Source organism: Megalobrama amblycephala, linkage group LG9 (genome assembly GCF_018812025.1).
Source record: "Megalobrama amblycephala isolate DHTTF-2021 linkage group LG9, ASM1881202v1, whole genome shotgun sequence".
NCBI classification, from domain to species: Eukaryota; Metazoa; Chordata; class Actinopteri; order Cypriniformes; family Xenocyprididae; genus Megalobrama; species Megalobrama amblycephala.
In genome coordinates, this window is record NC_063052.1 from 24011364 (window position 1) to 24033687 (window position 22324).

At 36.6% G+C, this 22324-nt stretch overlaps 1 protein-coding gene across 2 annotated transcripts; it reads right to left on the bottom strand.

The window, feature by feature from the left end:
• Window positions 1-562: 562 nt before the first annotated feature.
• On the bottom strand, window positions 563-22039 carry smarcc1b (SWI/SNF related, matrix associated, actin dependent regulator of chromatin, subfamily c, member 1b). 2 transcript variants are annotated; one of them, XM_048202236.1, is made up of 28 exons: window positions 21806-22039; window positions 20970-21089; window positions 20661-20746; window positions 20030-20111; window positions 19846-19938; window positions 17852-17921; window positions 17219-17285; window positions 17031-17106; window positions 15753-15875; window positions 15539-15618; window positions 12231-12352; window positions 12094-12153; window positions 11967-12001; window positions 11724-11836; window positions 11514-11585; window positions 11306-11419; window positions 11071-11224; window positions 10150-10260; window positions 9943-10002; window positions 7624-7882; window positions 7383-7535; window positions 6681-6730; window positions 6467-6560; window positions 4116-4249; window positions 3869-4003; window positions 3380-3536; window positions 997-1068; window positions 563-895 (listed from the first exon to the last, which is right to left on the bottom strand). In XM_048202236.1, exons 1-28 carry the CDS (start codon window positions 21980-21982, stop codon window positions 849-851), a joined length of 2916 nt encoding a protein of 971 aa, XP_048058193.1. In that variant the 5' UTR covers window positions 21983-22039; the 3' UTR covers window positions 563-848. The 2 variants fall into 2 exon arrangements, with proteins under 2 accessions (XP_048058193.1, XP_048058192.1); XM_048202235.1 differs by having other exon boundaries at window positions 17219-17288; window positions 21806-22038.
• Between the last annotated feature and the right edge of the window lie 285 nt (window positions 22040-22324).

Here is a 22324-nt window from a genome sequence, read left to right on the forward strand (position 1 = left end):
TCTTACCAGTGTGGTTTTAGTATAGAAATATATTAAGATTTTGAACTTTTATTTTATTTTTGGATTTTCAGTTTTCATTACGTTACAGTAATTCTGTTATGTGTTCGTCATTTTCATTTTTATTATGTTATTTATGCTTTTCAAAATATTTTTTTTTTTTTATTATTTACTCACATTTATGTTGTTCCAAGTGTGTAATTCTTTCTTAAATGGAACACAGAAAATCATTTTAAGGGAAATAAAGCTGCTATTTTCCGTATATTGATAGTGTTTCTTCTGAAAATCTCCCCCTGTAGCTCTCAAATCTCATTTATGAGCTCCACAGCTCCCATTCCTATTCACTCTCATGTAATGGAAAACAGCTTTTAGAGATTTATCCAAAACCTTGTGCACTAGAGTGATCTGAGATCTTAGTTTCTTTTAAAAATTAAAAACTGTTAAAAATACATCTGGAACAGATCAAGGAATAGTGCAGCTCAGTTTTCTTCATAGTCAAAACAGTTCACTGCCACAAAATTGCAAGATACTTCTTCAATATAGATTAGCTCACTCAAAAAAGTTATAACTTCATATAAAAGATTTATTCAGCCACAAATGTTTTAGTGCTTGGTGGCAATACAAAAACAGATCTACAAACATTAAGTACACACAGATATGGCGATGAAAAGCCTCAAATCTTATCCTTAAATGCCAGCATCAATGCTTAAAAAATATTAAATATACACAGAATAAGTGCTATTGTAGAGGTGAATGTTGGTAACTTGTACATGATGTGACTGTGTCCTTCATGTGATCTTGCTGATTTTGGGTTCCAAGGCAGTGAAGACCTATCTCTCCATTAGTGGACATTACATGGGGGCAGCCCCATCAGACTGTGAGGACGGTGGAGTTTGGTCTGAGTTGGAAAGAAATTGAATTAGGCTGCTTTTCATTTTGAACTTTTCAAACAATGTGCCAGTGTTGATTAGCTTTTGAGTTGTGGCATGTGTTACTCACACATGCCATTGGGAGCTCCAGGCTGCCGAGCACCCATCATCTGTCCAGCACCAGCACTGCCCACCGAACGACCTGAGAGTGATGCAAAAAGCAAACTATTATTAAGGTTGACATAAAACAGATGTTTGTCTTTTCTTCACTATTGTGGGAATTAATTGGATCCAGGGCTTGACATTAGCTTTTCTGCTCACCAGCCACTATGGCTAGTGGTTTTACAAACTAGCCATTCTGCATTTTCAGTAGCCACAATTTAGTTGTTAGGGAATAACATTTTATATGATTAAAAGTTGACTATGGCATGCTAAAATTTACTTGAGCTAGATTTACAACCCTTTAAAAGGTATTTACCTCGGCATAGTTGAATAACAAGAGTTCAGTACATGGAAATGACATACAGTGAGTCTCAAACTCCATTGTTTCCTCCTCCTTATGTAAATCTCATTTGTTTAAAAGACCTCCGAAGAACAGGCGAATCTCAACATAACGCCGGCTGTTACGTAACAGTCGGGGTGTACGCCCCCAACATTTGCATATGTCAGCTCATGTTCAAAGCATTACACAAGGGCAGGCAGTATTAACGTCTGGATCTGCACAGCTGAATCATCAGACTAGGTAAGCAAGCAAGGACAACAGCGAAAAATGGCAGATGGAGCAATAATAACTGACATGATCCATGATATCATGATATTTTTAGTGGTATTTGTAAATTGTCTTTCTAAATGTTTCGTTAGCATGTTGCTAATGTACTGTTAAATGTGGTTAAAGTTACCATCGTTTCTTACTGTATTCACGGAGACAAGAACCGTCGCTATTTTCATTTTTAAACACTTGCAGTCTGTATAATTCATAAACACAACTTCATTCTTTATAAATCTCTCCAACAGTGTGTAATGTTAGCTTTAGCCACGGAGCACTATCAAACTCATTCAGAATCAAATGTAAACATCCAAATAAATACCATACTTACGCGATTAGACATGTTGCATGACGAACACTTTGTAAAGATCCATTTTGAGGGTTATATTAGCTGTGTGAACTTTTTATGTTGTTTAAGGCAAGCGTGAGCTCTTGGGGCGTGGAGCACGAGAATTAAAGGGGCCACTGATTAGCGCAAAACAAATGCAATGCGCATGTGTGTACAAAGTACGCGCGGTTACAAAAACTGGGCGGCACACATTCTATTCTGGTGATGAAATCTGCACCAAGCACACTGTACACAGAAACCTCACAGGGTTTCTCCTGGGTCAAAAATGGTCTTCGGTGGTGGCTGACAGACATGGTCATCCACAATAAAAAAAAAGTACCCAACCCACCTGATCTGCGAGCCCAATACTGACAATAATGTGCCACTCTCACTGTAATCCTTTCTTGCCCTCTTTGCAAAAAAATCTGATTTCATAGCTTTATAAGAGAAGATGCTTCTTTGCTAGATCTGATAATTATTTTGATATATAATAATCAATACTAAAAACTAGCATTAAAAAGTTTATTTTAACTAATAGTCTAATTTTGTACGAAATACAACTGAATGCACCTAGCTAACAACAACTTGCTTTGTTCAGGTTTCACCTCACTCTAGTCTAAACTGATTTTAGGTAATTTACTACACATTGTCATATAAATAACCTGAAAATACTGTGGATTATTAAGGCTAAATCTTACTAACCACTCTTGCTAAATGGGGTAAACACACTTATGTTCTCATTTCAGATGTGTTCTTCTGAGTTATACACAGATTCAGACAGTAACATCTCGTGAGTTTTGTGTCAGTGTTGGACAGATCAGTTGAATCGGTTCAAATGAGTCATTAGATCGCGAATCGGACATTATTTAGCGGACGTGGATGCGTTGTGTGCGAATCCGGCAGTTATGGACATCGCAAAATTTGTTTGTTCTGTCAACACAGAAAGCACTTAATGATTGGATATAATTTTTTTTTCTTCTGTTATTGGAAGTGTTGTTTTTGTCAGCTGCATGTGCAGAATGCCTGACAGAGAAGCTGAGGTGACTTTTTTTGAGCACTATTCACACCCAGTGGTAATGTGGGAAAAAAAAAATTATACGAATGCACCACGTGAAACATGGATCCGGTCTTACAAACTTTTAGCACCGGGCCAAATGATTTAGATTAGTATGTGCGAGGGATAGAGAGCAAAGACAGTGCTTAGGTTAAGACAGAGAGAGTGCACACACACAAGGAAGGAACTCTTTGCTTGTTCTCTCCGTCAGTTAACATGCGACCTATCACAATCACAATACCTGTCAAATAAGGCTCTGGCGGGACAAAATTCGTTTTGGCACCTGCCAAAAAATTTTCAATGTAGAAAAAACCTGCCTCACGAATGCGTAAAAACCAAAGTATAATTCGCTCCTAAGGGTGTACCGTGGTGAAGAGGATTGTATGCAGTACTGCTGCTCTGTGCGGTTCCTGATTGCTGCTGCGGTTCCACGTTCTGTCGTGCCTTCAGCTCGGCATATTTCACCTGCTCCAGGTGGAAGTTCTGCCTCTCAGACAGTAACTGTTGTCTCTGCTGCTCCAGCTACAACATACAGATATCACATGAAGTTTAAACATCCTGAAATCTCTACATTAAAATGCTGTTGGCAGTCAACAAGATCTTTGGAAGATTTGGAACAACATGAGGGTAGGTAAATAATAACAGATTTTCTTTTTTGGGTGAACTATCCCTTTAGAAGATTAATGAAATTATGAATGCATTTTTAACATAAATAACTTCCAAAAATAAATCAATGGGAATTAAGATGGAGGTTGTAAAACAGTGCATTAAGAAAGAAATTAAATGTCCTCCAAAAGTTTCTTGTAGTCTTGGAAATATGCCAGGTCTTGCTTGAATGAAGCACACCGACTCACAGCCTCTTTTTCTCGATCCATAATGGTCTCTAGCTCTTCAAAGTGTCTCAGTTTGATCTCCAACTTTTTCATCTGAGTCTCAACCAGCAGAGCCACAAGAGATTTGATCTTCCTCTCTTCTACTGCTGCCAAGTGCTAGAGGGACAGAAGAGGAAGAAAAATTGCAAGTTCAGATGAATCACTTTTTTGGTCACTGTTAATGGTTGTGGTTCTTTAGGGGGCACATGAAAAGAGGTTTGACATTCACCTTTGCTTTGGTAGCTGCAGAGGCCAGTGCTGCAGCAGCAGCTGTTGCGATATTTCCCTCCACCAGATCAAGCTCCACCCTCCTCTTCATCTCCTCCCCCTCCCCTTGGGTGAGGGCCATGTCAAAACTCTCCTCTGCTTAGACACAAACAGTATGAAAGATCAAGAAATCATACACAATCACACTGCCTACAGTAGGGACTGCATGACATCCTGTTTTTTTTTTTTCTGTTTTTTTCACTTGTTGTCTAGAAAGTACTAGACAAAAAGAACTTTGTGAGCAGAAAGCTTGCATGTTTAAAGGTTTGGGGTTAACAAGATTTGTTTATTTTTTAAGAAATTAATACTTTTATTGAGCAAAGACACATGAAGCTGATCAGTGACAGTGAAGACATTCAAATAAAAAAAAAAAAATCTATTTTAAATAAATGTAACTTTTTTTTTTTAACATTCTTTTAATCAAAGTATCCCAGAAAAAATGTCACTGAAAATCACTGTTTCCACAAATATATTAAATATAAATATAAATTTATATTTAAAACATGTAATGTAAATGTAACACTTTACAATAAGGTCTTATTTGTTACAGTATTTAATTAATCTTTGTTAATGTTAGTTAATAAAAATCCAGCTGTTCATTGTTTGTTCATTTTAGTTCACAGTACATTAATCTTAACAAATACAACATATGATTTTAATAATGTATTAGTAAATGTTGACATTAACATTAACTAAGATTAATAAATTCTGTAGAAATATTGTTCATTCTTAGTTCATGTTAACTAAAGTAGTTAAAGGTGCCATCGAATTTAAAATTGAATTTACCTCAGCATAGCTGAATAACAAGAGTTCAGTACATGGAAATGACATACAGCGAGTCTCAAACTCCATTGTTTCCTCCTTCTTATATAAATCTCATTTGTTTAAAAGATCTTCAAAGAACAGGCGAATCTCAATATAACACCGACTGTTACGTAACAGTCGGGGTGTACACCCCCAATATTTGCATATGCCAGCCCATGATCGAGGCATTAGACAAGGGCAGCCAGTATTAACGTCTGGATGTGCACAGCTGAATCAGACTAGGTAAGCAAGCAAGGACAACAGCGAAAAATGGCAGATGGAGCGATAATAACTGACATGATCCATGATAACATGATATTTTTAATGATTTTTGTTAATTGTCTTTCTAAATGTTTCGTTAGCATGTTGCTAATGTACTGTTAAATGTAGTTAAAGTTACCATCGTTTCTTACTGTATTCACGGAGGCAAGAGAGCCATCGCTATTTTCATTCTTAAACACTTGCAGTCTGTATAATTCATAAACACAACTTCATTCTTTATAAATCTCTCCAACAGTGTAGCATTAGTCGTTAGCCACGAAGCACTATCAAACTCATTCAGAATCAAATGTAAACATCCACATAAATACAATACTTACGCGATTAGACATGCTGCATGACGAACACTTTGTAAGGATCCATTTTGAGGGTTATATTATCTGTGTGAACTTTGTTTATGCAATGATAGAGTCGAGAGCTCGGGAGGGGGCGGAGAGCGCGCGATTTAAAGGGGCCGCAGCATGAATCGGCGCATTTCTAATTATGCCTCAAAATAGGCAGTTCAAAAAAAATTAATTAAAAAAAATCTATGGGGTATTTTGAGTTGCAACTTCACAGACACATTCAGGGGACACCTTAGACTTATATTACATCTTGTAAAAAAAGGTTCGATGGCACCTTTAACTAATGAAACCTTATTGTATACTGTTACCAACCATTGTTTTCAACACGGATAAAAATGTTTCTTGAGCACCAAATCAGCATATTAGAATTCATGTGTCATGCTGCTGAAAATTCAGCTTTGCCATCACAGGAATAAATTACATTTTTAAAAAATATATTAAAATGGAAAAAAATATGTTTTAAATTGTAATAATATTTCACAAAATGACTGTTTTACTGTATTTTTAATCAAATAAATGCAGCCTTGCTAAGCATAAGAAAACATAAAAAAAAAAAAAATCTTACTGTCCCCACAAAACACTTATAACATGCTTTGTGAATATTAACAGCTACGGGTTCCCATTGCTTTTTTTGTCATATTTTTGGCATATGGGTTGTTATACAAAGCTAAAGTCATAATGCAGGGAGAAATGTTAGATAGCATCACATAAAAGCAGACAATTAGCATACTATGCATACTGAATTCTGTTCAAATGTATACTATTTTGAACACCTTTAGTGTTCCTGCAGCTTCAGTAAATATTTAACAACACAGCAGCAATGTGTTAAATGAAGGTGAATGAATGCAAAGAGTTTAAATATGCAGAGCATCTGTTATGGTCTGACCTGCTGTGCTCTCCTCTCCTCTCTCTCCTTCACTCTCCTCTTTCTCCTCATTCTTCACACGCTCTCCCTCTCCCAAGATGCTGTCACCCTCAAGCTACAACAGACAATACATGCTCAGTGACAATCACATTTTTTTCTTATTAAGATTTATAAAAGTAAGAATATAAAACATCAGAACGAATGTTTTTTTCCTATCTAAAGAGGCTTCTCATACCTTTTCATGCTGATCATATTCAGTGTTCATTGGTTCTATGCCACTCCCATCTAAAAAAAAGAAAAAAAGAGAGAGAACCATATATTAGTCATAATCCAAATGTTAATCATAAACTGTATTATATAATATTCGGTGTATAGAGGAGATATAAGGTGATTATTTAAATTACATGAAATATTATGAAAATTATTCTTTCACTTACTGCCCTCCCCTGGATGTTTCAAGTATGACCATTCTTACATGACTAAAATTTATATACACTATCTTTCAAAAATGGGTCAGTAAGATTTTTTTATTGTTTTTGAATGTTCTAATATATTTTCAAATGTAATTAAGCCAAGTTTTAAGTAGTCATTACTTCCATAGCCATAGTCTTCAGTGTCACATTATCCTTCAGAAATCATTCTAAAATGCTGATTTGGTGCTCAAGAAACATTTTTTATTATTATCAATGTTGAACACTGCTTATTATTTTTGTGAAAATTGTAATACTTTTTTTCAGGATTCTTGGATAAATAGGAAGTTCAAAAGAACAGTATTTATTTTAAACAGAAATCTTTTGTAACATTATAAAATGTCTTTACTCTCACTTTAATGCATTCTGGATGAATGGAAGTTCTTAACGTGGTTTTAACATGCAGTTCAAATGTGAACTCGGGGGAAGAGTTAAAATTATTACACATAAAAAAGTGAGATAAGTACCAGGCTTTTCTGAATGGTCAGCATCAAGTCCTGCAATGCCGCCTGTTTGGAGCGTAAAGGCTGGATCTAAATTATGCCTAACTCTTTGTGCCTTGTGAAAGCTGGCATTGAATAACTCTGGCGGGGCCTCTTCTCTTGCTCTCGAGAACTCCTCTGAAAGACAGTTAAAACATTACATACGTAATGTCTCTCACCACACATATCTTCAAATCAGCACGCACACTAACAAACAAACTCTTACCTAAAGCTGCTTTGGCAGCTGCGGAGGCCACTCGAGGGTCGACCACAGATGCAAGGAAAGCAACAGTGCTCATTACAGGGTTCCCTGACTGGCTGAAGGGGACAGGTTGATAGGCCAGAGGACCCATTGAGGCTTCAGAGTTCTCTAGGTACGGGTCCTCTATGGGCAACCGCAAGAAGTGAAGAATACAGTCATCCTGTGTGCGGCTACCCACGTGCTCTGACACCTTATTCCAGTCATCTTTATACATCTCCAAAGCCTGAGAAGAGAGACAGCATAAAAAAAAAGACAAATAATGACAACCTTTATCAGGCCAAGGGCCCCTTGATGGATAGAGAGCAGTGACTCATTACACTCAGTTTAAAACTGAGGCTGCATCCAAGATTTAATACTCTCTTGAATAGGTACTTTCTTAGAATAAAGTACTTACTTTGTAAGCGCTAAAAAGTATGTTTTATAGAGTATGAATATACTACATTCACCATTATCATATGTGACCTAACACCGTCAGTTGCATTTGTTCATTGTCATTCACAAATCCTCTTCCATGGCCTCATGGGATACTAAAGTGTCAATTGTGTACACACTTCAGAATCTTGCCAGTATTAGTAGGTCATCCGAATACTTTTTGCCTACTTTTTTATAAGTACTGTGAATTCAGACATACTTCTTTTGTCAAATACTGTTTTTCACCTACTAAATATTAGGGAAGTATGTGATTTTGGATGCAACCTAGGTGTTGCATAGTAAATTTATATGGTACTATACATATGATATGACATATCATATGTATAGTATTAATTTATTTATATATTTTATGTTTATTTTGCAAAGCCATAATATAAAATTATTTAATTATTATTGTATATTATATTATGTGACAAAATATATTATTATTATTATTACTATATAATTACTGTTAAAGGGGTGGTTAAATGCGATTTCACTTTTTTAACTTTAGTGTGTAATGTTGCTGCTTGAGCATAAACAGTATCTGCAAAGTTACAGCGCTTAAAGTTCAATGCAAACGGAGATATTGTCTTTTAAAGTTAAATGACTACAAACACGACCGGTTTTGGACTACAACGGGTTGGTGACATCATAAACCCTGCAAAACACGCCCCTGGGAACATGCAACAAAGTGGGCGTGGCCATGTGGTGCAGCATGTGGAAGCGGAAGAGTTGTGTACACCGGCGCAGCGCGACGCGTCAAAAGATAATAGAACCCATTATAATCTGATATTTTCTACACTGGATGCGGCGCAGAAGACAGCTTCCAGAATCTACACAAGTTCAATGCTGGATGGCTATTACTGAAAGATGAAGCAGTTCCCACTTTAAAAGCAGAAGCTGCTGTTTATTGGCTTCAAACTGTAAGTACTTTATTGTTTGTACAATATTGTTTGTGATTGGTTGCATCAAGGACATATACAAAGAGCAACTCGTTTTTGCTTCGCTAGCCAGTTAGCTAAATTCTACAAACACCAACAAACATATGTGTTCAAAGACAAACCTGTTGTTCATTCTATAAATTAAAAGCTACCTTTACAAAAATGTGACTACTCAGTCATGTATTCGGCTACAGTAAAGCTTTAATCAGGAAAAACTGTATATTGAAAGCTAGCAAACAGTGACAGCATCTAAACACTTTGACAAAAATACAAAATGAAATACCATTCATAAACATCCTTTAAATGCCGCGATTGCAGCTTGACCCTCTTCATCTGGGTTTAATTCGGGCTCAGTTCGATACAGCAATATAGACACTATTATTTACATTTTCACTGAAGCAACGAATGGTAAGGGGAGTGTCGTTTCCAGACGCTTCAGCGAATCACAATACACTGGGCCAGCTACCAACCTGCTGACCAATCTGAGTACACTGCGTATTTCGAGGGAGTGGCTTCATAGAAGCAGGAAGTCAAACGAGCCGTTCATATGACAGTGGAAACAGAGGTGTAGAATAAAGATAAAATATATGAAAAATATAGCGTTTTCAAAAAAACGAAGCATTAAGACATGTAAAACTGTGCCCCAAGAACACAATCAAGCCTAGAAAAAAAACACTTAACCACCCCTTTAAATGTACAGATCCATACAGATTACATTTTAATTTTACTTAATACATTTTAATGTGGAACGGATAATAAAGATGTGGCTTGATTATAGATTCTTTACTTTAGTTTTTTTGTGTGTGTTGTGTCTTTTGTAATTGCTTGACATCAAAAAAAAAATGATTGGCAGTACTGCAGTTGAAGACTCCTGAATACAAACCTTTAAGCATTCAAAAAAACCATGTTGACTGTTTGAATGGCTTACCTCCAAAAGCAAGAGTGTTTCCTGTTCTGTCCATTCTCTCCCTGCATTTGCGCCTTTACTCTAAAAGAAAAAAAAAAGAAAAAACTAAGACAGAAAGCAAGCACACAGCATTCAGATGCTCAATGCAATCAACAGATTCTAGAAAGTTCTGCTAAAGTACCGCTAAACTGAAACTATGAATGTTGCAAACACTGTTAGTGTTTTTACCTTTGGATGTTTCTTAGCATAAATGTCAGTCCGTAGACCAAAATTCTGCAGGTCAGATGGTTTTTCTGTCGATTTCTCTGGGAAATGCAACATATGCTGAGAGGCTGAAACCTTTCAACACACAACAAATAAAAAATATACCATATTTATTAAACATTTTGTATAATGACCATTAAACTATATAATTGTCCCAGACAACTGATTGCTTTCAACTCAAATCCATATTTCATGTCACCTATTAGATACAGCAAGTTATTTTGTCAAATTTAAGAGGTGATGATTTAGGGTGCTTTCACACTGGCAGATTAATTTGAAACAGGGCACGGTTTGCATGGAAAACTGGTAATGCAAAAACTCTCATAACAACCCGGGAGCCCACAGGAGGTTGTCTTGAGTTTGGTTGCAATGGAACTGTGGAGCGATTTGCATGAACGTGAAAGCGACTCAAACTCAGGTGCGCACTTGTTCAGGAAGTAAAGTAACCTGCACATGTGTTTTAGTAGATGGATAACATCACTAATTCAATGACGAAGATGATACGATGATGACTGGATATGAGCGAGTGAGAGCATGCAGTGTCATCATGTAGAGAGAGTGCAATCAGAGTGGCAAATGAATCGCTCACAATCCGCTGTCTTCTCAAAAGAGTCCTTTTGCATGCACCAGAAGGCCACCTTCATGCGACGCACATATAGTAAACCCAAGTGTCGTATACCATAGCATAATATATTGACCAACATGCGCCGTGGACGTTGGTGATGACATAAGATGAACACAAATGCACCAGAATTTAATAGAATCAAGTGAGTGTGAAACAAGACCAACGCTGTGGGGGGCACCGGGAACAATCGGACTCGTACTGCAGCAGACGTGCCCAGTGTGAAAGCACCCTTAAAGCACAAATTTGGTGTTTGTCAATACCTGTAAGGGTCTGTGTTGTAGTGGGACAAGTCCGGACGGTGTGTCTGTAAGAACGTTAAAGTGTGGTGTTGGGGGTGGGCCCATGGGGAGGGGTCGACTTTCTGCATCTACTTGATAATTTATCAACCCCCACTGCTCCAAAAACGAATGAACCCTATAATGCACATCAACAGGTTTATGAACTAATTGCAAATTACAGGTGTCAAAGTAAGTGGATACAAGTGAACACACACACCTTATAAGTGCACACACATCTCCTGTCAGGTTTCGTCTGCAGGAGGTTGAGGTCAGATACTCCTGAGGATTTAGCCGGTATGTGTCAATCATGAAGTTGCGGTATGCAAGATATCTACAAACAAAATATGAGCATGTTTATTTAGAATTCAGTACGATGAATCTCATACAGATAGCATGTGCATAAATATGCATATACACCGACTTACATTTCTGGTGTTTTGGACTTATTTTTCCCATTGAAGAACTCGGGCAGAGCTCGCCTCTCTATCTGATGAATACTAACACACAAAAATAAAACATGTAAGAATGGTAAATGCCCAAGTATGCGCAGAGCACTAGGCCTCAGCTCTGATACCTATGTAAAACTGAGAATTTGAGTTGGCGTAATCTGGACACTTGTTCAGTTAAACCCTCACCAATTGTAGTCAAACCATGAGGCATAGGTGGGCACAATGATGTGATGCGTTTGCTCTGTGGCACTCTCCTCCCCCTCCATCCCACGGCCGTACTCCCTCTGCTCTTCCTCATCCTACACACAAAATAGGTCAGAACTCACATATTTAAAGAATATAGTTGATCTAGAGTTTCTTTAACAACTGGATTCTTGATGTACATTCTGTGTTAGACTGACAGAAAGCAACCATGACAGACTGACTTACTCTGACACCAGAGAGCAGGTCCTCTTCCTGGTCATCTGAGAGGAACACATAGATATTCTAGGTTATTACTGAAATCACATGAATACAAACGGATTCACTCAACAGTGAATTCCACAAACAAACTTACCTAAATCAGCCATAATGCCTCCTTTGACTGGAGTGTTTTCACTGTCTTTTTTTAGGTTCACTGCAGCCAATGAGAAATAAATAATGTGTTACACTCCCGACATCAACATGAGCACTAAACACAGGGGAGGTACTTACCATTTTTAGGCAGAATGACCTCCTCCATGTTAGGCACTGGTGTGGGATCCTCCATGTCTTTAGTGAGGTCCTCCTCTGGCTCCGCCTCTTCTGGTTGGCCACGCCTCTTATACATCCCTGAGCTATTGAGTTGTACCAACATTAGTTATTAAGAATCGATTGATCGATTGATTCACCCTTTCAAAAGGAAAAAGCTACAGTGATTTAGCCACTAATGCTCCCTGACTTTAACTTTAACTTCCCGCATAGGTTACAAAAAAGTGGCATTATTTATTTATTTATTTATTTATGATTTAATGCCATATCAGCAGCAATGGCTATATTCATGGCAATCAGCAATATCAGTTCAATACATTATTTATAATACTTTAACAAGTATGTCTTAAAAACAATCACTATACAAAATCAGGCATATACACCAATAACAACAACATTAATAACAACAATTACATAGAATCTTTCAACTGAATATTCGACAGAAATTCTAAAATTACTCCAGGAGAAACCTTTTTGAAAATGTCCATTAATGTATTCTCTGTATAAAACTGTTGTCTAATATTATTTAAGAAAGGACATTCTATTAAAATATGTTTTATACTCATGAAATTCTTACACAAATCACAGATCGGTTTATCTTCCCCCTTCAATAAATATATATGAGTAAGTCTTGAATGTCCAATTCGGCATCTTGTATATACAACCTGGTCATATCTGTTTTCAAAATAATAACTAATAACTCCTTGATTTAAAACTGGATTCACCTCATATAATTTGTTATTTACACATTCGTTCCATTCCATTTGCCATTTACTGTGAATGTAAAGGTTCAATATGGGTTTAACGTCAGATGCTGGTATTTTACATTCTGTCATTTCCAAATGAAGTACTTCCTTTGCTGCTCTATCTGCTTGTTCATTACCAGTCAATCCCATATGGCCTGGTATCCAACAAAAAACAATATTAAAATCTTGTTTCTTTAAAGAGTCCACTTTTCCTATTATGCTGATAATTATAGGATGTTCAGTTTTCAAAAAATCAAGTGCTTGTAGACAGGATTTAGAATCTGTGCAAATTAAAAAATTACGTTGTTGTTCCTTCTCTATTTGTTCAAGAGCTAGAAGTAATGCACAAGCTTCAGCTGTGAAAATTGAACTTTGTCCAGAAATACACTTGCCATAGCGTTTTGACCCAATCACTACTGCGGCAGATACCCGACTGTCTGACTTTGATCCATCTGTGTACACAGGTACGTGAGTTGGTAAACTTCGTCTTATATCCAAAAATTCCTCCCGATAAACATTTGGATGATTTTCCTTTTTTTTATACTGAGCCAGGTTCATGATGATGATTGTTTTTTTAATATCCCAGGGCGGTATAGGACACAAATGCGTCGATGTTAAGATATCCAGATTAATATCCATATTTTCCAAGTGTGATTTTATGCGAATTCCAAAAGGACTGATGTATCTGGGTCTAGCTTCATACAAATGTGAATATGGAGGATGAAAAACTGAAGAATATGCTGGATTACTTTCATTAACTTTTAGCTTAACTACATAGTTGAGAGCCAATTTCAGCCTTCTGTTATATAATGATGGTTCTCTTGCTTCTGTATACAAGCTCTCAATTGGGGAAGTCCTAAATGCTCCTAAGGCAAGTCTCAATCCTGTATGATGTACTGTGTCCAGCATTTTGATGTATGACTTCCTAGCAGATCCATAAACAATACTCCCATAGTCCATTTTTGATCGAACAAGTGTCCTATAAAGTCTCAAGAGTACTTCACAATCTGCACCCCATTTAATCCTTGCTAGCACTTTTATAATATCCATTGCTTTAAAACATCTGTTTCGCAGCATTTTAATATGAGGAATAAAAGATAGTTTGTTATCAAAATTAAGTCCTAGGAATTTTGTCTCTTTTACGACTTTTATAAGTTCTCTTTCTAAAAAAAGCTCTGGATCTAAGTGCATAGACCGCAGAAAACAGAAATGCATACATACAGTTTTTGATTTAGAAAATTTAAAGCCATTTTTAACTGACCAGTCATACATTTTATTTATACATATTTGTATTTGTCTTTCAATTACGTTCATATTTTTTCCTTGATAACAAATACACACATCATCTACATATAAACTACGAAATATATTAGACCCCATAACACTTACAATACCATTAATTTTAATACTAAAAAGAGTTACTGAAAGTATACTTCCTTGAGGCACTCCTGATTCTTGTACATACAAGTCAGATAATACATTTCTTACTCGAACACGAAAAACTCTATTGGATAAAAAATTTGAAATAAAAATGGGTAAATGCCCCCTAAAACCCATATCATACAAATCTTTTAAAATACCATACCTCCACGTAGTATCATAAGCTTTTTCCAAATCAAAAAATACCGCTACTACATGCTCTTTTTTAATAAAACCATCATGTACAAAAGATTCTAATCTTATAAGATGATCAAGAGTACTTTTTCCCCGTCTAAATCCACATTGATATTTACTGATCTTTTGATCTTTTTCCAAGGTCCACACCAGCCGGTCATTAATCATACGTTCCATGGTTTTACATAAACAACTAGTTAGGGCTATTGGACGATAATTATTTGAGTCAGTATGGTCCTTTCCAGGTTTAGGTACTGGTATAATTATTGCCTCTTTCCAGTAATATGGTAATTTTCCTGATTTCCAGATGTTATTGAAATTTTCCAGTAGAATCGATAATACACTATAGGGTAGATGTTTCAAAAACTGATAGTGAATTTTGTCAGGTCCAATGGCTGTGTCATTGGAGTTTTTTATGGCTTTCAAAAGTTCTTCCATGGTAAAAGGCTGGTTATACAATTCAGCATTATCAGAGGAGAAATTAAGTTTTTTCTGTTCCTGCTTTATTTGCATTTCTTTAAATCTGGGAAGACCGTTTTCTAATGATGAATTTCTCTCAAATGTCTCTGCCAATTTATTAGCAATATCCTGTTTCGTTGTTAGCAAAGTATCCTGATTTTTAATATGTTGTATTTGTAATCCTCCTTCCTTATTTTTCATCTTTCGTATCATATCCCATACTTTCTTTGTTGGTGTCTGTGATGTTAAACTTGACACATATTTTTCCAACTTTGCCTCTTTGTTTCATTAATAATTCTTCGTGCTTTTGCTCTACAGGTTTTCAGTCTGATGAGGTTTTCTGTTGTTGGATGTTTATTAAAATTTCTTTCTGCCCTCTTCCGATCAGCAATAGCCTTTTTGCACAAAAAAGTGGCATAGCAGCGACTACAAATTAAGTGATTACAAAGATACCTTTTCTTTCCCCCCTTCTTCTTAGACTCAGAGGATGGTGGAGAGGGGGAGCGACGCCTCTTCTTCCCAGGTTTCTGTTCCTTATGAAAGAAAAAAACAAATAAAAGAGGTAGAGTCTTAAAAAGACATACATTTTTTAAACAAAAAACAGACTAAAATAAACTAAAACTAAAATAAATTTAGCCAAACAAAGAAATTAGATAAAAGAACATACCTCTGTGCTTTGGTAGATACGCCTGCGGAAACTCATACTATTCCCATTCTCGTCAATCTCATAGTCCTCCTCATTCATCCACTCATTATATGTGTCTGTGTCAAGAATCCATCTGGCATGAACCTAAGAAAATAAAATGATGTTTAAGTAGATATTCACACTTTCCTATCACTACAAATAAAAGAACATCTCAATATTTTAATTCGGGATCCACCAATGTATCGGCTGCAGATATTTATCAGTTGTTTTTTTTTTATCAATTTAAAACCTTTGGCATATCGGTTATTGCTGCAATAAACTAGCTAGTATACCTTAAAGGTGCTATATGTAATTTTTTTGCCTTAAGTTCAAACCAAAGTTCACATACTTTAAAATGTCCATTTTTTTTATTTTTTTTTGTCTATGTGATCCCACCCACAGCCAATTTACCCAATTGTACTTCGACACCCCGGGTTGCTAGTTTGAGGAAAACACAGCATATTGCAGCCATGGAAGCCAGCAAACGAACAGGGTCGGAGATCGCAGATTCTACCCAACCTAAAAAGCCTCAGCATCCATCTAAAAAGCTCTATGACCAGACAGAGGCATATTAAAACATGGATAAATCAACTCATCAACTTACAACATAAGGCTCACCACCTTTTCATCACCACGTTTAATGGGGCTTTTTGAGAGCACCACTTATTTAGTTTAGTGGTGCATGTGCTTTTGGTGTGAGCGTGAAACCTGCAGGGATGACTAAAATTATGCACAATACAAGCACTATTCAATCGGAGCAATGGAGACGAGTAAGAGAGAGGAGGAGGGTGTGCGTAAATTCGCCATCGTAGAGAAGAGAGAGTGAGAACGCACAGCTGTTATCGATAGAGCAGAAAAGCAGTATTGGAATCATTTAAGATATTTCAGTATCGATAATTATTGAAATATCAATATTTTTGACAACACTTGACTGCAGTACACATTTCAACCACTAGCTGTCAATAGTACATACTGCACCTTTAATGCATGTGTTTTTGAACTCTGCACTAATTAACTCATTTAAAAAGTGATGAAAACAGTAATCTATTTTAATGACAAATCTTCAAATAATTGAGCAAGTGACAAAACGGTATCAGAAATGGCCAAGAGTTAAAATCCGTATCAGCCAAAAAAAATCCTATCCATGTATCCCTAATTCTAATCATTGATGGATCCCAACAACAGACAAGAAGACATGCAAAGATTAGTGTGGGGGGATCATGGGAACTCAAGGTACTAATACTAAAAGGATTTTTTCACCTTCCAGCACCTGTCTGGGTTGGGAGGTTCCTCCACTTCTCCATCTATATCATTTGCTGATATAAGTGAGTCATAACTAAAGAAACACAATATGAAACGTATATCATCATTGGAAAACAGAGCAAAATGTAGCATTTTCTAATCTGCTCATTTTGAGTACATGTGTGAATGTGTGATGTATTTTCTACCTGTCTGGACACATTCCCCAGTGTACCATCACATGCCGATCCAATCGCATGACTGGTCGAAGCCAGTCTTCTGGAAAAAGAACCAACAAAAATGTACTGCAGATATCATTGATGTTCTTAATGACAATAATTAAATGTAACACACACAAAAAAAAAAAAAAAAATCAAAATAAATGTCTGATTCAAAGAGGAATATCAGCAGGCCAAGTCATTACTGGACGAGAGGGGGAGCTGGGGATGGATCTTTTTCGATCAAATTTAACTGCTACTTCTTGACGTTCTACTGTAACCATCTAGTATTGGAGAATAGCCGATTTGCCGTAGTCGATAATACGTGACAGATTAGATACGTAAATATTATGTTTTATGGTTATGTGGCATTTTAATCGTATCTGTATGTCATTTAATGCCAAAAGCAACCATTCTCTTCCATTTATTTGTTGCGTAAAGTCCCTAGTAGCTCCTGAGCAACACGATAAAGCTGCTGATAATACCGAATGGACCTATATAGGGAGGCTGTGATAGGCGATATTCCTATAGATAGACGTGGACCACACCTGAGATTCAGCTGATGCAAGCTTGACTGACGTGACCTGCCAGAACTAACGCTATGCTTGATAAAAATATACACACCTTCATCTGATGTGGAGGATGACGGGTACACCTGGTGGGTGGCTTGTGACCTCTCCTCGGTCACTGTGCCCTGAAAAGGCAAGACAAAATTGTGTATACAGTAATCAACAATGTTGTATTAGGAATGTGCACAATTAAGCAATTAGTTGAGTATGTGGCATACTCTCTATTGACGTTGTATTGTGTAAAGCTGCCTCCTTGTCATTTCTGACTTATAACAGAAAACAGAACAATGTCTAAAAGCTGTTATGTGACAGAGTGTACAGCAAACAAGCTAACCCCCCCCCCCCCCCCCCCCAAAAACTAAGTTTTTATAAGTATTTTATGTCGACCCAAAAAACATTTTGTATTTAAGTATTTAAGGACACAATAGTGGATACAGGCAATTGAGAGAGCAACGTGTCATGTTACTCTGAGAACCACGCCCACTGGAGGGGAACATAACTGGAGACAGGATATGCTTAAAAAAATTAATTAAAAAAAACATTTATTATTTCTAACCATGTCAAAGGATTATAGGACCTGAGAGGACTTACCAGTGACAAAATGTTTACTGCACACATAGGCATATTGAGTGTCAGGATCCCACAATTTTCTTATTCTTCCTGCTGATGCTTCACTTCTTATTGCCTGTATCCATTTTTGTCTCCTTAAAGGCTGGCTTTTACGGTCCAGTAGCTTATAAAAATTTAGTTCTGGGTTTTTTAGCTTGTTTGCTGCACACCCTGTCACATAGCAGCTTTTAGGCATTGCTCTGTCTTTTGTTAGAAGCAAGAAATGACAAGGAGGCAGCTTCACGCAATACAAAGTCAATGGAGAGGGTTGGATTCGCTTAGATATCGCCAAAGCTTGCTCTATTTTGTTGTAGATCGTTAAACCGTTATGCTGTTTAGAAGTTTGTCTGAAATTAGTTTCGCGAGGAACCTTCATGTGCAAACTTTGCAGGCAGTGAGGCAACAAGTCACCCCTAAGCTTTCGTACGCAGTCACAATAGCTTTGTCCCTGAATGAATCAGCAATTTTGAACGGATTGTTTTGACTGAATGATTGAATGACTCACTCGTAAAGACAATGATTTGCTGCTACTGGAAGTTTCAGTTTAATTTCATTCCCCTTCCCGTCATTTAATTTTTCTATATTTATATCTCACGCTCGCAGCTGATAAAAATCGTTCCTGCGGTACACCATTCAGCAAGAAAGACTGTCCGCACTTGCCCAGATGCCAATTGAAGATGTTATGAGTTCGCTAGATAATAAGGACTTGTCAGAGCTTTTGCAGCACTCCGGAAAGATGTCTAAATGTCAAATCCATAATAGGCCTAGGTGCAAAATATTTCCTCTTGATATAGCCTAGCCTATTTGTATATTCATAATGTATTACGAATTCTATTAAATCACTTCTAATCCATATTCTCTCATTTTTATTTCTTTGCTCTCAAGCCTATCACACTGTCCAAGGTACTCGCTGAGGGGAGGACTGAATTGACGAAGATTGAATGTAATTTTGTTTTCAGTTGTGATTGTAATGCGTAGACAGTGGCAGATATAATGCGTTTATAAATGCAACTATTAGGAGTGAAATATGAGTTAACATTTTCAAATATAACAGATAATAAAGTAGGCTAATTGGAGTCGCATTGCATACAATATTTCATTATATATATATATATATATATATATATATATATATATATATATATATATATATATATATATAATTTTATTTTTTTTAAGACGGAGGAGAGCCTCCAAATTGCAAAGGCCGCCTCTGGTCTCAGAATGCACACAGGTAATGTTTTTTTTACTAAGGCACATTAATAAAAGCTATTCCTAATTGAACTAAGGCCTAATCCTGGCTTAATATAAGTCCTGTCTGTGAAACCGTGCCTTTTTGTGTTAGAGTACTTGACTACAAAATTAAATACCCGTCTGTAGCATCAATTGTGTAGTGATTATATTTCTCCATTTCTTTGGTCCTTTTGTTTTTCCACTGACCTGGTGTCGCACAACAATGTCTTTGAGTTTAAGTGCTTGCTTCTGTTCAAGATCAGGGGACAGGTACACCACAGGTCTGCTTAATAAGTCATTCTAGCACAAACAAAACACAGAGGTCAGATACTTTACCACACTTAGATTTGCTCATGATCTTCGTCTTTGCAAAAGATCCAAGCACAAATACCTGTATCAGAGTTTTCTCCACACAGACGAACATCTCTACATTGCGATCCACTCTGGATGGATTCTGAAGGTCAAAGCGTCTCCTTTGATAAATAAAAGATCACACAATAGATGAGATAAGTTTAACATCATCTTTATCTGACACTCAATTTTATTAGCCAAGGAATCACAGCTTACATTTACCGTGCTGTGGGTGGCATGATGACTAAAATCTTACATCATGGAACAGTACTTTAATTATATCATCATTATATTATACATAAAATCATACATACACTACCAATTAAAAAATTTGGGGTCAGTAAGTTTCTTTTGAAAAATTAATACTTATTCAGCAAGGATGCATTAAATTGATTGAAAGTGACCGTAAAGACATTTACATTATATAAAAAAAGATTTCCATTTTAAATAAATACTGTTCTTTTGAACTTTCTGTTCATCTAATAATAAAAAAAATTGCATCACAATTTGCACATAATGGTAAAGTATATATAGATTATGGACATAAACCTAAAGATAACACATAAAAAATATTAAATAAAAATAAATGGTAAATTAGAATCTCTATATGTACATTGTACATATAATTTCTGCCATTATACCATCCAGCACTATTCTGCAGTAATACTAACCATCCCTGTTCTGTCTTAAACTTGTACACTGATCCCAGAATATGACAGAGAGCACTTCCTGGCCTCAGGTCCTGAAAACATTTTACCTGAGGACAAAGAAACACTGCTGAAACAAATTCACACAGATCACTCATAATTCTGCAAATCTAGGTGTCATGCTTTGACTTGATCTGGGTGTGGTAATCTGATGATTACTTCCTTGACTCAATCAATCAGGTTACAAATTAAAAAACATGTAGATAAATTTACAAGAATAAAAGTGCTTGTGTATGGCTTGTCAGAGTAAGAAGTGGAAAAGCAGCAACTCACTGGGAGTTTTGTAAAGCTTGGGTTATTTGCTCGCCGACCAAAAGTGTCTTCCTGAAATTGCAGCAGTTGGATGACCAGCCCAGACAGGGACTTGCTGGAGGGAGCATCAGTCTGCACATACTTGAGGGGGGGGGGGGGGGGGGAACAAAATACTATACATTTATCTTGTTTTTAAAATTGCACAACAATTTACAACCACAACAAAAAGTGACAAGAATTGCAAAGAAGCCTATAACCTTAACAATGTTCAGGAGCTTTCCCTACAAGAGTCTTTGCTACTCACTGTTCTGGTTTGCACATTTAAACAGTTTAACACATTAGATGCATCATGGCATGCGTAATCTACATAGTGGACAGTGGGCAGGGATGGCATGGCACTGAGAGGGGGGGTGTGTCAGTCAAGTCAGGTAAACAAACACCTTTGACCACAAACCTGTTCCTGCAAACTTAAAGCTGCTAGCATGCTGCTAACATCAACTTTTACTTACATCGCATCATATGGAAACTACAAATCAGTTGTTTATTTTATACTGAATCAAAGGGTTGTGTTGTGGAGTTTGATATAACCATAACTTTATTGCTAACATGAACACTTCTGTCAGTTACGTTGTGACCGTGTTCTGTCGAGTTAGCTTTTCATTTCTGTATTATTTAAGCCAAACAGACAAAATACCGCCACATAAAAGAGTATTTAAGAGTCCGTTTAAGACGTTAATTAGAATCAGAAAGCGACAAAAGGAGCAAGACAACCATAGTTGTCTGTAAAAAAAAAAAAAGAAAAGAAAATCAAAGAAAGCTTCGTGTATGTGGGTCCTCAGGCTATCTAGCTCGCTAACCTTTTTATAATGCTTCCCAATCCAACTGCGCACTGTTTCCATCTGAGAGATTATTTCCGGGTTCTCCCAGAATTTACAGCACGGTCCACCGTCCATTCTTCGGCTCAATGAAGAGCTGCAACCAGCTTGACTTGTCGTAGGTCCCGCAGCAGCAGATCCTATGGATTGTGTGGCCATTGTTACATGCTAATTAGCCGCCGCTACCCAGAATGACTGAAGACTCCACAGCGCCTCTAGCGGCTAAACCAAAAAAGGCGCCAACAACGCCTACTGCATACTACACAGTACATACTGCATAATGGCCATTATTTTGTAAGATTAGTACACAAATTAGAAGGCAACAATATGGCCATTAACATATAGTTAATATAGTTAAGTATCTATCTATCCATCTATAGTTTATAATTATATATATATATATATATATATATATATATATATATATATATATATATATATATATATTCATTGGTATAAATGTCGAAATGCAGCTGCCCTTGAACGTCACTTTTTCAAGAC